The 14,751-nt window shown below is 57.5% G+C and overlaps 1 protein-coding gene across 2 annotated transcripts; it reads left to right on the top strand.

Annotated features, from left to right (window-relative positions):
* Positions 1-6,666: 6,666 nt before the first annotated feature.
* Positions 6,667-14,751, top strand: FHIP2B (FHF complex subunit HOOK interacting protein 2B). Of its 2 annotated transcripts, XM_017861110.1 has the most exons (15): positions 6,667-6,825; positions 7,861-7,965; positions 8,063-8,185; positions 8,414-8,656; positions 8,769-8,965; positions 9,289-9,397; positions 9,631-9,707; positions 10,051-10,240; positions 10,946-11,091; positions 11,196-11,324; positions 11,793-11,883; positions 12,061-12,204; positions 12,532-12,672; positions 12,884-12,984; positions 13,149-14,751. In XM_017861110.1, the coding sequence occupies exons 2-15, from the start codon at positions 7,873-7,875 to the stop codon at positions 13,285-13,287; spliced, it is 1,923 nt and encodes a 640-aa protein (XP_017716599.1). In that variant the 5' UTR covers positions 6,667-6,825; positions 7,861-7,872; the 3' UTR covers positions 13,288-14,751. The 2 variants fall into 2 exon arrangements, with proteins under 2 accessions (XP_017716599.1, XP_017716598.1); XM_017861109.1 differs by having other exon boundaries at positions 6,775-7,965; positions 14,313-14,751.

Here is a 14,751-nt window from a genome sequence, read left to right as displayed (position 1 = left end):
GGGAGGGCGGGCGGGCGCGGGCCCCTCGGGCAGGGACACCCGGGCCGCGGCGCCCCTTCCCCGGCCTCTCCTCGCCGGCCGCGCCCCACTTCCCCTCGCTCTTCCCAGTCCCGCTTCCAGACTCCTACCGACCGCCCCACCTCCCCGGCCTGCTCCCGCGTCGCTTCCTGTCTGTGCGTCCTGGCCGCGGAGTCTCCCAATTCCCGAACTCGCCTTCGCCGGGACGCTCCCTGTCACCCCTTGGGGTGTTTCCTGCCCCCTCGGGCCCTAGACCGCCTCCCCCAGTACCAGTGGGCCTGCCTCCTTCCTCCGCTCCACCCCGCCTGGGCTTGAAAAAATCGCCGCCCCTTTTCCTCGGTCTGATCTCCCAGACAACTCCAGGACCTTGTTGGGGTGCAGGACGCCCTTCCCGTCACCCCGGGACGTGGGAAGTGTGGGCCCTACCGGTCCAAGTCCCCACGAAGGGTAAAGACCCGGGGCAGGCTGGTGGGCGCCCAGCCGGGGAAACTGCCTTCTGCAGGGTGCAGATGTTTCCAGCGTGGCTGTCACCCCTCACAAGCCAAATTGCCTTTGAGTTAGGGAAGGCCGCCCGTGGTGGGGCCTGAGTGGCCCTGTGGGGGGAGGAGAGTCCATTGATGTTTCACATGCCGTCAGAGTTTGTGTTTTTGCCATTTTTTGTTGGGGCTGCAGGCTGGCAAGCAGCCCACTACTAGGGTTCGTTCAGCAAGATGTAGTGCTGTGTAGGGAGGGCGGGGGTATTCCTGGTAGGGTGGGGGGGTGCCTGCTGTTGAAAGTAACTCTGCCAAGAAGCTGTCTGTAAAGTCAACAATACTTTTCTGCCTCCAAGTATAAATCTTCCCGCAATTGATGAGTTGAGTATCAGATTTTCTCAGGAGAGAAAGCCTTGGGTTTCACCCTCCTTCCTCCCCACCACCTCCTCCCCCACCCTCATGGGAGCGCCTGTTGAAGGAAGTTTGCCTTAGGCAAACTTGGGAAGAAAGTCAGAAACTATGACTTCCTACACCTTCCCAGCCCTGCTGTTGACCCAGGTCCAGGGCCTTGGGGCATCCAGGTAGAGAGGGTTCCAAAATGATTTTTCCTCCCCTTCCCTCATCCCCAAAACAGCTGTCATCTTAAAAAGTGATCTGATAAACTAATTCATACCTCTGAGGAACACTCCATTTACAGGAGGTGAGACAGGCCAGACAGTTCCTCAGTCCTGAGGAGTGAATTTCTTTTTCTTTTCTTTTTATTATTATTTATTTATTTCTGAGTCCAGGCTGGAGTATAGTGGTTCGATCTCGGGCTCACTGCAGCCTCCACCTCCTGGGCTCAAGCAATCCTCCCACCTCAGCCTCCTAAGTAGCTGGGACTACAGGCATGCTGCACCACGCCAGGCTAATTTTTGTATTTTTTGTAGAGACAGGGTTTCATCATGTTGCCCAGGCTGGTCTTGAATTCCTGGTCTCAAGCGATCCACCCGCCTTAGCCTCCCAAAGTACTGGGATTACAGGCATGAGCCACTGCGCCTGGCTAAAGGTCAATTTCTAAGGCTTCCAATGAGGGAAGTACAGGCATCAGTGGCAGGAGGAGATTTTGGCAGCGGAGGGACATCTTTTTAGCCAAGTGATCTTCTGGGCCCTTTAGTATTGAACATATCGGCTATGTCCGGGAGGTGTGGCTGGCCCTACAGGGAGACGGGAATTCCTCTTTTCTGCTCTACCCCCAGGTCTCCAGTCTATGTCTTTCCGAAGCTTGGGTCACCAAGTAATGTGTGATCCCAGTAAGTCAACTGACTCCTCATTGAGGAGGAAGAGTGCTCCTCCCCACCCTCTTCTGATCCAACAGATTAGGAATCATTACAGCTTTTTTTTTTTTTTTTTTTTGGACTACAGGTCTGCGCCACCACGCCCAGCTAACATTTGTATTTTCAGTAGAGACGAGGTTTCACCATGTTGGCCAGGCTTGTCTCAAACTCCTGACCTTAAGTGATTGACCTGCCTCGGCCTCCCAGAGAGCTGGGATTATAGGTGTGGGCCACCACTATGTCCGGCCACTAATAATATCTTTAAAGAGAAATTGTTGGGTTCAGTGCCTTTGGTTTGGAGTTACCATAGCCGGTCATGGAGTCAGGTAAATATCACACACCTGTGCCACCAGCTCTCTAATGGCCTGTGCCGGTTAACCCGCCTCTCCCATGTCTCCTGTCGTACTGGAGTGTTCTTTTTGGTTAAAGCCCAGCTCAAGGTTTTCAAAGACTGTAAGTCAATTTTGAGGCTAAAGGAGACCCCATCACAGAAATGATGAGGTAATTGTAGGGCTGCCGAAGGGCCAGAGGACTTTCTGAAACAAGGAACTAGGGAGAGAATGTCTCCAGGAGTTTCCTGAGATATTTGGTAAATATTCATGGGGATTCGCTATGCGCTGAGCCCATCGAGGGCAGGCTAGCTGTGAAACACAGAACCCTGGCTCTCAGGGAGCTCATCGTCTAGCAGAAGAGACGACTGCTCAGCACAGCAGGCACTGTCACATGGAAGGTGGTGAGATGCCATCACTCCACAGGGATAGAATATTTGGAATAACTGTGGGTGGTGCTACTTTTGAGAAGGTTCATACCCCTACCAAGTAGCTTTGAAAGAAGACAAGATGCCCTGTGGACCGTGGGGAGTTTCCAGTTCTCTGAATGTCGTCCCTCCCCGTGTTGCAGTGGCCTTCTAAGCATACTCTTCCTGCCTTTACCTCCTCTCCCAAGCTCAACTGCCAGATGAATCGTCCTAAAACACTGCTCAGACGGTGCCAATGGCTGGGTGTGGTGGCTCACGCCTGTAATCCCAGCACTTTGGGAGGCCCAGGCGGGCAGACCACTTGAGGTCAGGAGTTCGAGACTAGCCTGGCCAACATGGTGAAACCCTTTCTCTAATAAATACAAAAATCAGCCAGGCGTGGTGGCACACATCTGTAATCCCAGCAACTTGGGAGGCAGGAGAATCACTTGAACCCAGGAGGCGGAGGTTGCAGTGAGCTGAGATGGTGCCGCTGCACTCTAGCCTGGGTGACAGTGAGACTCTCTTTTATTTATTTATTAAAAAATAAAAAAGCTGTCATTGACCTGCTCCCTGCTGCCTGCAAAAAATGATAGAGGCTCCAGAGTCTCACCAGCCCTTCCCCAGACACACTTTGCAGAGTTCCTTCTGGTTCTTCAAGTTTTAGTTCAGATGTGATCTTGGTAAAGCCTTCCCTGTTCCAGCCTGTTAGAAGTTACCCCTTTTTCTGAGAGGTCACCACTTTCCACCTTTCCTGAGGCCTCACACTACTCCTTGTAGCTTCATTATTCAATGCAATTTTATATTGTCTTCTCCATGGCACGTTTCTTGAGGACTGGGCGTTAGTCATCCTCATGTTGCTTGTGGCATCCAGCGTAGTGTCTTGTACATAGTGGGCGCTTGGAATGAATGAATGATTTCATGAGTGGCTACTCAGCTCTGTGGTGCAGTGAAGTGTGAGGTCAGAGAGAGGTGTGGGCAGGCAGGGACACTGGAGAGGGCTTGGTGGAGCTGCTGGGGACTGAACCTCACTGGGGACTCTCAGGATCCAGACAAGTTATCGGGATACAGTGCACCTTGGGCAGAGGAGTGGCCCCAGCAAAGACCTAGAGGCAGAAATGCACAGCTGTGGGGAGGGATGATTAGAATTCTTTCTTTTTTTCCTGAAAACATTTACTCTGCAAGAAAAGCGAAGGAATGGTTTTGTTTGTTTTGTTTTAGAGAAGTTTTCAGGGAAAGTGGTTGTTCTCAGTGCAAGGCCAGTATCAGCCATGGTGTAGAGACGGAGAGAGCGCTTATGGAAAAGGGGGAGGTTAGGGGCTTTCCCAGAGCAGAACCAGAATTTTCCGAGGCTTGATAGAAGGAGCCAGTAGAGGAGGAAACGAGAACAGCACTGGGTAAGGAGTTGGGGTTGTGCAGGCTCAGGCTTTGGACACAAGATGAAAGCATGTTAGAAGGAAGGCACTTTGTTAATATCATGCTAATGATGTTACCCCCCTCAAAAGAAAGCCTGTGGTGGTCTTGAACGATTCTTCATAGCTCTCAGTTGAAGAGGAATGGAAAGCTTGTCTTTTTTTTCTTTTTTTTTTTTTTTTTTTTTTTTTTTTTTTTGAGTGGGGTCTCACCTTGTCCCCTTAGGCTGGCAGTGTAGTGGGTCCGATCACATTCACTGAGCCTTGCCTCCCCGGCGCTCAGCGTGATCCCCACCCCCCCCCGCCCTCCCCCGGTGCTGGGACTATAGGCAACCACCGCGTCCTGCCTGTTTTAAATTGTTATGAGAGGCGTCATCATGTGCCGGCTGGTCTCACTCCGGATCAGCCACTGCCCACCTCTTGCTCCAGATGGTGGCTTATGGCCTGGCCGCTGCCCCTGGCCTTTGCCACATTTTCCTCTGTATCATTTTGCTTTTCTTTTGGGGACTGCGTTTCCTCTATGTGGGCTCTTGTTGTGTACCTGCTGTGCTTTGAATATCTGTGTTGTTTACCCCAGCCACATTCTTGCACCTCCACGCAGAGCAGGACATGTGTGACACTATAGCAAAGAAAACGATTTCCATGGGGGAGGGTATCTAGGGAGAGTTGCCTGTCAGAGGATACTTCTGGCCTATAGATATGGAGACGCGCCCAGTGTGGCGGAGGGATGTGTTATCCTCCCTTTGAAGCAGGGGCCAGGCTGCCCCTCCCCTCATGAGGAGGCCTAGCATAACCTGCACTCGCATGGAAGTCTGTCATGAGGCAGGACTCTGGCCTTGTGGCCCCCCCCTCCCGAGCGTTTGTCTCTGCCCTCTCCGCCAGCCGCGGCCCGCATTGACCCTACCTTAGCTGCCCAGGCCTTCGGTGGAGCCTGGAAGGCCTCACGCACTACTGCGAGGCACCAGGTGCGGCCTGGCCCTCCCCAGCGGGGGACCCTGGAGGAGCGGGGGGAGGGTGTGCAGGTGTACATGCAGGTGTCCTGGCGAAAAGGTTAACATGCCCACTCGCGCAGATTGGAGCCGAGTTCATGGAGACAGAGAACCGCAGACGAAGACCCAGAGCCCTGGGCCACTTCTGCTTCTGGATTTAGCCTGGCGTCCCACCCCACCCCCGACCTTTCGGAAAAGGGCTGTGTGAGGGAGGGTAGCCTCATGGGGCCGTCTCCTGCCTGGACTCTGCCAGAGAGGTGGCCTGCCACTTCCCCCCAGCTTCCAGCTCCCCAGCCTTCGCCCAGGCATGCCTGCCTAGTGGTTTGCTCAAGACAATGGTTTACAAACAACCTCCCTTTCCCTGAGCCAACTTGGGGCATTTTCCTTGTGGAATCTGGGGTAGGAGGAGACGAAACCAGGTGGGTACATGCTGGGTCCCTCTCCCAAGCTTACACCCCCGTGGAGCCAAAGCCTTGGGTCACCTGGTCCATCAGGTATCTCGCTCACTGGACCGGGGGACGGCCATCTGAGTGGCTGCTTGCGTCAATGAATGCCTGCCATGGCGGATCGACTTGTTGTCGGTGACTCATATCCTGCATCCTCACTTCTTCTTGTAGTGGACCGGGCACTCGCCTAGGCTTTTCTCAGCCGGGGGCCGCCAGGTTCCCAGAATCTGCTGGGCCCTCTTGAGGGTTCTGCTTAGATCAGGTTTCTATCTTGGCACGTTGGCATTGAACCTGCGGCCTTCCCTGGCGGGCTGCTGGGGCGTGTGCGGATGTGCGCCGTATTCTGGCCCTCTACCGGCCACTAGGTGCCAGTGCACCCCCACCCCTGAATTGGGACAACCGCCAATGTCTCGATTGCCTCCATGTTTCCCTGGGCGGGAGAAAAGTCCCCCGGTTCGACCCTCTTCAGGTGAAAAGGTCTCTTGAGGGCCTCAGTCACGCTGCAGTAAGGATCAGAATCAGAACTGGCTTAAATTCACCTGGGGCCTCCCACCCCCCCGACCCAGCCTTCCTTTTCCAGAATGGTCCCTGACTGAGGGTTGGAAGTGCCTGGGACAGGCCACCTACTCAAGCTCCTGTTCCTTAAAGGGAAAGCTAGGGGGTCTCCAGGCCAGTCTTGGAGCACGAACTTTCTTTCAAGACACATGAGGCTCTGACTGCAAAAGCCCCGTAGTGTTCCCTTTCAGGGCCTTGTACAGAGGCAGGACTGGGCTCAGACCTGAAGGTGGTGATGCGATTTTTAGTTTTTTTTCTCTTTGTGAAAAACAGAGGCCTTGCCTTCTCTGAGCGTCAGTTTGGGGGAGCCCTGTGAGGTTCTCTTCGGCAGCTGCTAGAATTACAGCTTCTAAGTTATGTGACAAAGAGCCCTAGCCACGCGTCTCACTTGGGGCCCAGAGCTGCTCGTCCTTCTGTGGGCCCAGGCCCGTGTGCCCTGTCTCTGGTACCCTATATCCCAGGGTTTTGAAGGAAGCGATGCTACTGCGCCCATAAGTGCTGGGCATGCATGCGTTTCAGGGACTGTGTCCTGCAGCCTGGAAGACTTTTTGTCTTCTTATATTGAAGCATCCCTGTCACTTCCATTTCCCAGTGCCCGCATCTCTCTTCCCACCTCTCTCAGCGGACCCCCTCCCACCCCCCTTCTGGCTTTGGCAGGAGACGGTGAGTTTTCAAGCCAGGGTGCCCTCTTTCACCCAACTTACCCTGTTCCCAAATCCTTGATGAAAACACCCCGCCAAGAGACAAATCCCTGGCGGCTGAGAGATGCTGGACATCCTGGGTATGAAGAGCAGCGAGGTGGCCGTGGGTGAGGCAGGTCCTGCTGGAGTACTGCTGCGCACAATCCTGGGAGACTCTCTGCACACTGGGCAAGGCCGAGGTGGGAGGCCCTCTGCGCGCTGGGCCAGGCCGAGGTGGGAGGCCCTCTACGCGCTGGGCCAGGCCGTGGTGGGAGGCCCTCTGCGCGCTGGGCCAGGCCGAGGTGGGAGGCCCTCTATGCGCTGGGCAAGGCCGAGGTGGGAGGCCCTCTGCGCGCTGGGCAAGGCCGAGGTGGGAGGCCCTCTGCATGCTGGGCCAGGCTGTGGTGGGCAGCCCCGGGTTCCCTGGATTCCAGGCTAAGGTGGGCAGCCTGGGGTTCCCTGGATTCCAGGCCTTTCTGCCTGTGCTCTTCACAGTCCTGACACTGAAAGTGGCAGCTGGGGGGAGAGGAGCAAACAGGACAGACACTGTGGCTGTCTCACTTAGAACACTCCACCATCCCAGCGCGCCTGTTCCCAGTTCACTCCACAAAGATGGGCCTGCCACGTGCCGGGCTCTGCTCTAGATGCTGGGGACACAGTAGGGATTCAGACTGACAAGAGCCAGGCATGGTGGCGCGTGCCTGTAGCCCCAGCTACGTGGGAGGCTGAGGTGGGAGGATTGCTTGAGCCCAGGAGGTGGAGGCTGCAGTGAACTGTGATCATACGACCGCACTCCTGCCTAGGAGGCAGAGCAAGATGCTGTCTCTTAAAAAAAGGAAAGAAAATCCGGCAAGAATCCTAGTGGGAGAGGCAGGACCATCCTGTGGTGGATCAACAATGACCCAGTTATGGAGCACAGTGATGCAGGAAAAGGGGTTGCGAGTGCCAAGAAGGCCAGTTTCGAACAACATGGCGAGGGAAGCAGGCCTGTGAGGAGGGGCCCTCTGAGCCAGGATTGAGGGAGGAGTTGAGCCTGGGGCTCTCTGGGGGTGCAGCGTTCCAGGTGGGGGACACACCTCTGACAGGAGCTCCTTCCCTGGCCTCAGTCCCCCCAAGACATGCGGCAGGCAGGGGACATAGCCTCTGACAGGCGCTCTGTCCCTGGCCTCAGTGTCCCCCAGGCATGCGGCAGGCGGGGGACACAGTCCTGACAGGTACTCTGTCCCTGGCCTCAGTACCCCCCAGGCATGCGGCAGCAGGTGTTCCAGTTCTTCAGCAAGGTTCTGGCGCAGGTGCAGCACCCCCTGCTGCATTACCTCAGCGTCCACAGGCCTGTGCAGGTGAGAGGCCCAGAAGCCAAGGGGTGTCTGGGTGTAAGGCCCCGCTCTCTCCCCCGCCACACCTTTCCCCAATGTTTCTGTCCTGGTACTCTTCCAGAAACTCCTCCGACTTGGTGGGACAGCTCCCGGATCCGTTACAGAAAAGGAGGAGGTGCAGTTCACTACCGTCCTCTGCTCCAAGATCCAGCAGGACCCAGAGCTGCTCGCCTACATCCTGGAAGTGAGCACTCCCATCGGGAAGAGGAGCGGGAGGGCCTGGAACCCCAGGGCAAGCCCCCTCGGCCCTCCTGAGGAGGCAGAAGCAGAGAGCAGGTACCCAGGAGGCACGCAGGCAGCTTCCCCTCCAGCTCCAGGCTGAGGCCCTGCCAGCAGCCCACCCTGCAGTCCCAGTGGGGGACCCTGGGAAGTGGTCCCCACCAGGCCTGGCCTCATCTCACCCTTTTTGCAGGGTAAGAAGATTGTAGGTAGGAAGAAGGCATGCAGAGAACCCACTCCCCTGCCTAAGGACACAGCCAGCCACAGGGACAAGGACTGTTCCCACGATGGTGCTCCTGCCAGGCCCCAGCTGGACGGGGAGCTCTGTGGGGCCCAGGCCTTGAACAGCCACATGCCTGCTGAGACCGAGGAGCTGGACGGTGGGACTGCAGAGAGCAACCTGATCACCTCCCTGCTTGGGCTGTGCCAGAGCAAGGTGCCGGCAGCAGAGATGGAGAGGGTGGGGGCGGGGGAGGGGTGGGTCGACGGCCAGGAGGTGATTTGTGGGCTCACATTCATGTCCCTGAAGTCGCGTCCTCATCCTCTAGAAGAGTCGGGTGGCCTTGAAGGCCCAGGAGAACCTGCTGCTCCTGGTGAGCGTGGCCTCCCCAGCAGCCGCCACCTACCTGGTCCAGAGCAGCCCCTGCTGCCCTGCGATTGTCCAGCACCTCTGCCAGCTGTACCGGTCCATGCCTGTCTTCCTGGACCCCACAGACATTGCTGCCTTAGAGGGCATCAGCTGGAGGTGGGTGCCCAGCCCGGGAAGGCTGGCCAGCATCTTCAGTTGCTGGCAGCCGTGCCTGTCTTTGGTGGTCAGCTCCCCTGGTGTTCCACGTTGCTAGGGACCTCTGCTGGCCACCCTCTCCCCAAGGCTGCAGCTGATCCCCAGGGGCCTTCTTGCCCTCCAGGGAAGCACTGCTTTTGCTGCCTCTGTCCATAAAACCCCCAAGATAACTGATGCCCAGCCACAGAGGTTCCACAGGAGAGGGGAAGGGCCCAGTTTTGGGAGACATTGAGGAAGACCTGGAGGCTCCTCCCCACTCTCTGAGACTTCTATCCCCTCTTCAGGTTACCCAGTGCCCCATCTGATGAGGCTTCCTTCCCTGGGAAGGAGGCCTTGGCTGCCTTCTTGGGCTGGTTTGATTACTGCGACCACCTTATCACAGAGGCACACACGGTGAGCAGGGGCGGGCGGGGGCCGGGCTCTCATGCTATTCCCTGTACCATCTCCATCTCGAGGACTAACTGGAGCAGGGACATGGAAACATGGGGTCCAGGAGCTAGGCAGGGCCCCAGGCAGGCTGGGAACCCTCTCCTGTGGCATCAGGCGCTGCGCAAGGACATGGTTATTTCTCAGCGGGAATTGTGATGAGCGCAAAACACGTTGACCACATGCTCTGTGGAACCCAGGTGGTTGCAGATGCCTTGGCGAAGGCCGTGGCTGAGAAGTTCTTCATGGAGACCCTGCAGCCCCAGCTCCTGCATGTGTAAGTGTCCAGTTACCTCAGGCATGACTGTGGTCTACAGCAAACCGCCTACCCCACCCGGCCTCATCCTGTCCCTAAGGCCAGACACCTTCTTGACCAGAATCCCATCTGTGGACCCCATTGGGTGATGTTTGCCAGGCCTGCCCTGTGATGTGCACATGGCTCTGAGCTACGTGGGCTAAACGAAGGCCTCCTACCCTTCCCTGCAGGACATCAGCAGGGATGGGCAAGTGACCACAGACATACCAGCCAAAGATGAGAGGCAAGCAGGAAGGGTTCTGCCACCCACACTCATGTGCTGTCTGCACACACCGGGCCTGGCTAAGGTGCCCTCTTCCCATAGGTCCGAGCAGAGCATCCTGACCTCCACCGCCCTTCTCACAGCCATGCTGCGCCAGCTCCGCTCCCCTGCGCTGCTGCAGGAGGCCGTGGCTTTCCTCCTGGGCACAGACCGGCAGCCTGAAGCCCCCAGGGACAACCCCCATGCCCTGTCCGCTCACCTTATCGGGCACTGTGACCACCTCTCTGATGAGGTACGGAGGGGGACCTCCATCTCTGTTCCTCTCACCACCCCTGCCAGAGGGATTTCCTGAACACTTCCCATTTCACGAGTGTTCCCAGCTAACTCCACCTTTGAGACGCTGAACTGCAAAACACTGCCGAGCCGCTTTCGTCACACACTAAATTTTCTATGATCATATGCATTTTTTTTTTTTTAAGAGACAGGGTCTTGCTCTGTCACCCCAGGCCCTGGAGTGCACTGGTGTGATCCTAACTCACTGCAGTCGCCAACTCCTGGCCTCAAGCGATCCTCTCACCTCAGCCTCCTAAAGTGCTGGGAATGCAGGCATGAGCCACTGTGCCCAGCTTATTTTACAGTATTTTATATTTTGGACAGTGCTTTTATACTCACTTGGCTTGCGGGAGGGCTAACACCTACTCCGTGAGGTAGGCGAGGTTGATACTCCCATTTCTCAGACATGGAAAGTAAGGCACAGAGAAGCGAATTGGCTTGCCTGAAATCGCACATCAAATTAGTCACATACCAGGGAGCACCCAGACTTCTTGATTCCTAGGCCCACACTCCCCCACTCCCCCCAAAACCTGCCACCTTAGCATCCAGCCAAGGGAGGTGACTCTGCCTCAGAGGCCTTTTCTTATCTGGGTTAGCCATGCCAAGGCACCCACGGGAGCTGGGTGGGGAAGGGGCTATCCTGCCGACCCCCTTCCCGCTCCAGATCAGCATCGCCACGCTCCGGCTGTTTGAGGAGCTGCTGCAGAAGCCCCACGAGGGGATCATCCGCAGCCTGGTCCTGCGCAACCTTGAGGGCCGCCCTTACGTGGCCTGGGGCTCACCAGAGCCTGAGAGCTATGAGGACACACTGTAAGTGAAACCGGTGCCCTCTGGACCCAGCCCAGCCCTCAGCACTCGCACGCTCACTCTGTCCATTCATTCATTGGTGCCGCACCATTCTGTCCTGGCCATAGAGATCTGGAGGAAGACCCCTACTTTACCGACAGCTTCCTGGATTCCGGCTTTCAACCTCGTGCAAAGCCTCGCCTAGCTCCTGCCACCAGCTATGATGGCAAAACAGCAGTGACCGAAATCGTCAACAGGTGGGGAACAAGTTAGGCAGTCTGAACCACTGGAGTTTTACTTTTTTTTTTTTTTTTTTTTTTTGAGATAGTCTTGCTCTGTCACCCAGGCTGGAGTGCAGTAGCACAATCTTGGCTCACTGCAACCTCCACCTCCCGGGTTCTGGGTTCAAGCAATTCCTGTGCCTCAGCCTCCCAAGTACCTGGGATTACAGACATGCACTACCACACCCAGCTAATTTTTATATTTTTAGTAAAGACGGGGTTTCCCAATGTTGGCCAGGCTGATCTCGAACTCCTGACCTCAGGTGATCCGCCCACCTTGGCCTCCCAAAGTGCTGGGATTACAGACATGAGTCACTGTGTCTGGCCTGCTATTTTTCTTTGGCCACAGCCCTGGGGTCCAGTCGGGGAGGGAGATAGGGGTCCCACGAGCAGGGGAGAGCAGGGTGAGCCGGGAGCACCTCCACACCAGCTCCTGTCTCTCAGTTTCCTGTGCCTGGTCCCCGAGGAAGCCAAGACCTCTGCCTTCCTGGAGGAGACGGGCTATGACACATACGTCCACGATGCTTATGGCCTGGTGAGTGGCTCCTGCTACCAGCTCCCACTTCCTGTCCTTCAGAACAGCTGGGTGATAAGCTCTGGGTTCCCCCTCTCTCATCTGCCCAAGGACCCCAGCCCATCCCTCCTGCGTGGGGCACCGTCTGCTGGTTCCCAATCCCTGGGCCCGCTGCTTCTACTCTCCCGCCTATCTTAGTTCCAGGAGTGCAGCTCCCGCGTTGCATCCTGGGGCTGGCCTCTGACCCCCACACCTTTGGACCCCCATGAGCCTGAGCGACCTTTCTTCGAGGGCCACTTCCTCCGAGTGCTGTTTGACCGCATGTCCCGGATTCTGGATCAGGTAGCCAGTGGGCCTGGGCCAGGAGAACTCCAGGCTGGTGCCTCTGGGGTCCTTTGAGAGCAGGGGCTGGCCACAGGGTTGCCTCCACTTCGGTTCTTTGGTGCACAGCACCCCTGTCCTTTCCCCAGGTGGGAAGCCCCGTCTCGCCCCTGCTCCACACGTCCTAACATGTTCTGGCCCTCAGCCCCATGGAATCCATGACACACACACATCACGTGAGCCTCCCACCCCCACACACGTTCACACTGGCCAGGCACCTTGCTGGGGGAGTGCAAAAATGCTCACCAGCCCTGCCAGCCCTCGGCTCTGTCCACCATGTTCCTACAGCCATACAGCCTGAACCTGCAGGTGACCTCGGTCCTGTCCCGGCTTGCCCTCTTCCCCCACCCCCATATTCATGAGTACCTCCTGGATCCCTACATCAGCCTGGCCCCCGGCTGCAGAAGCCTATTCTCCGTGTTGGTGAGGGTGAGGATGCCTCGGCCTGAGGGAGCGTGCCCAGTCGGGGTGGAGGGAACAGCAGGGAAGGGGAATGGGGCAGGTGGTTGGGGGCTGGAGGGGTGGGCACCCTTGCCAGTGCCAGGGAAAGCAGTCTCCCATGCTCTGCATGGTGTGGCAGGGCCAGGGGACCCACTGGTGTTGCTGGCCCCATCTGAGTCCCCCGTGGTTCCTACTCTAGGTAATCGGGGACTTGATGCAGAGAATCCAGAGGGTACCCCAATTCCCAGGCAAGCTGCTCCTGGTGCGCAAGCAGTTGACGGGCCAGGCTCCTGGGGAGCAGTGAGTACCAAGGGTGCCAGGTGAAGCCTGGGGGTGGGAGGGTAGAAAGTGCCTCTGGAGGAGAGGTGGCCGGCCACAGGGTCAAGCCTCGTGGATGCTGGGCTGTCATGCTGGGCACAGTCCTGCCCCCACCCAGCCATGCCCCCTGTGCCATCTCCCCTCAGGCTGGACCACCAGACCCTCCTCCAGGGCGTGGTGGTGCTGGAGGAGTTCTGCAAGGAGCTGGCTGCCATTGCCTTCGTCAAGTTTCCCCCACATGATCCTCGCCAGAACCTCTCCCCAGCCCCGGAAGGGCAGGTCTAAGCCAGGACCAGGGCGGTGGGAGACTCCTGTCCACACCTCTGCCCCAGAGCTGCCTCCTGCCTGGCACTGCCGCCACACTCCCCTCCTGGGATGGGGCTTCTGCTCCCAGGCTCATTCAAGGAGACTGCGGCATGTTGACCACACCAGACTGGGTTTCAGGGAATGGGCATGCCAGGTGCCAAGGAGCCAAACAGATGGCTTTCCAGGCAGCAGGGTCCTTGGGGCCTTCTTGGAGGAGCTTGGGTGACAGCCAGGTGAGCACCCAGGCCCCAGACCCTCATGTACTGTGTGCCTGGCCCCCTCTGTACTGGCCATTTGTGGCCAGGGCCAAGACCTGTGACTCAACTCCAGGGGCAAGATGGGGAGTGAGCTGATGGCTCTGAGACTGGTCGGGAGCCCAGGCCAGGGAGATGGGGCCTGGAGCCTTGTCTGTGTCACATTAGGTACCATGGGAGCTGCTGAGACCTGACATTTTGTCCCTTGCCTTCACGGCTTGGCCCACTTGGCCCATGGAGGAGGAGCAGTGAATAGGATCGTCGGGGAAGCCCCTCTTCCTGCTCTGCTCCCCTGGAAACTGTTGCAAAACTCCCAGCCGCCTCATGGCAAATGCCCAAAGCATGTTCCGCACCCAGGCGGGGGCCGCTGCTAATGAGAAACTTGGTGCAGCTGCAGCCAGGAGGGGAGTGGGCCCGGGAGCCAGGCTCAGGTCCAGCTAGTTCCTCTCTGGCGCCTTCTGAACCCGTCTCAGCAGGTCCATAGCACCTGGGCAGAGAGGTCAGAGACCAGGGGAGGCCAGGCCTTGCCCTCCCTTCTGCCCAGGGCCCAGTGTTCTTGATAGAAGACCCTTCTTGGTGGCCAGGGAGCTCATGGGACAGATAAGGGCAGGACGCCCCCTGACTCCAGGCCCCTGTGCCTGGCGGGGAATGGCTGCGGCTCAGGCAGCCAGTCCTGGTGTTGTTCTCCCTGCATGCCCTCTGTGGCTGGGGCTGCCACCCCACCCGGCCCGAATCTGTCTTGACCTGCAGGAATACACGGGCGGCGCCAGGCATTACCTCACAGCGGGACTACACAGTGGCTGGCTTTGCTCCTGGGCAAGGAGGAGCAGGCCAGAGCTTCTTTCGCTTCCTTTTCTTGCCCATGCCACTTCTAGAAGCCAGACACAGGTTGCCAAGAGGTGACACGAAACAGGAGGAAACTCAGTGACCTCTGCCTCTCCCGCATTCCTCCCCACGGGGGAGGACCTCGCCGCTCTGAAGAGCACTGTGCGCATGTGCGTGCACGAACGTGGGTGTTGGTGTGGACAGGGCGCAGATCTCCGTGGATGAACTGCGTCTGGACTCTTAGATTCATAAAATATTCGAGGGTCTGGGAGTCACAGACCCTCCCCTCTCCTCAATGCACTTTGGCGTTTGCACGGTGTCTTCCCCGGACAGCACAGCAATAAATGGTGTGATTGCGTGGACA

Source organism: Rhinopithecus bieti, unplaced genomic scaffold (genome assembly GCF_001698545.2).
Source record: "Rhinopithecus bieti isolate Rb0 unplaced genomic scaffold, ASM169854v2 scaffold_59220, whole genome shotgun sequence".
NCBI classification, from domain to species: Eukaryota; Metazoa; Chordata; class Mammalia; order Primates; family Cercopithecidae; genus Rhinopithecus; species Rhinopithecus bieti.
Note: the sequence above shows the minus strand (reverse complement) of the source record. Positions and strands in the feature narration are given on the sequence as shown.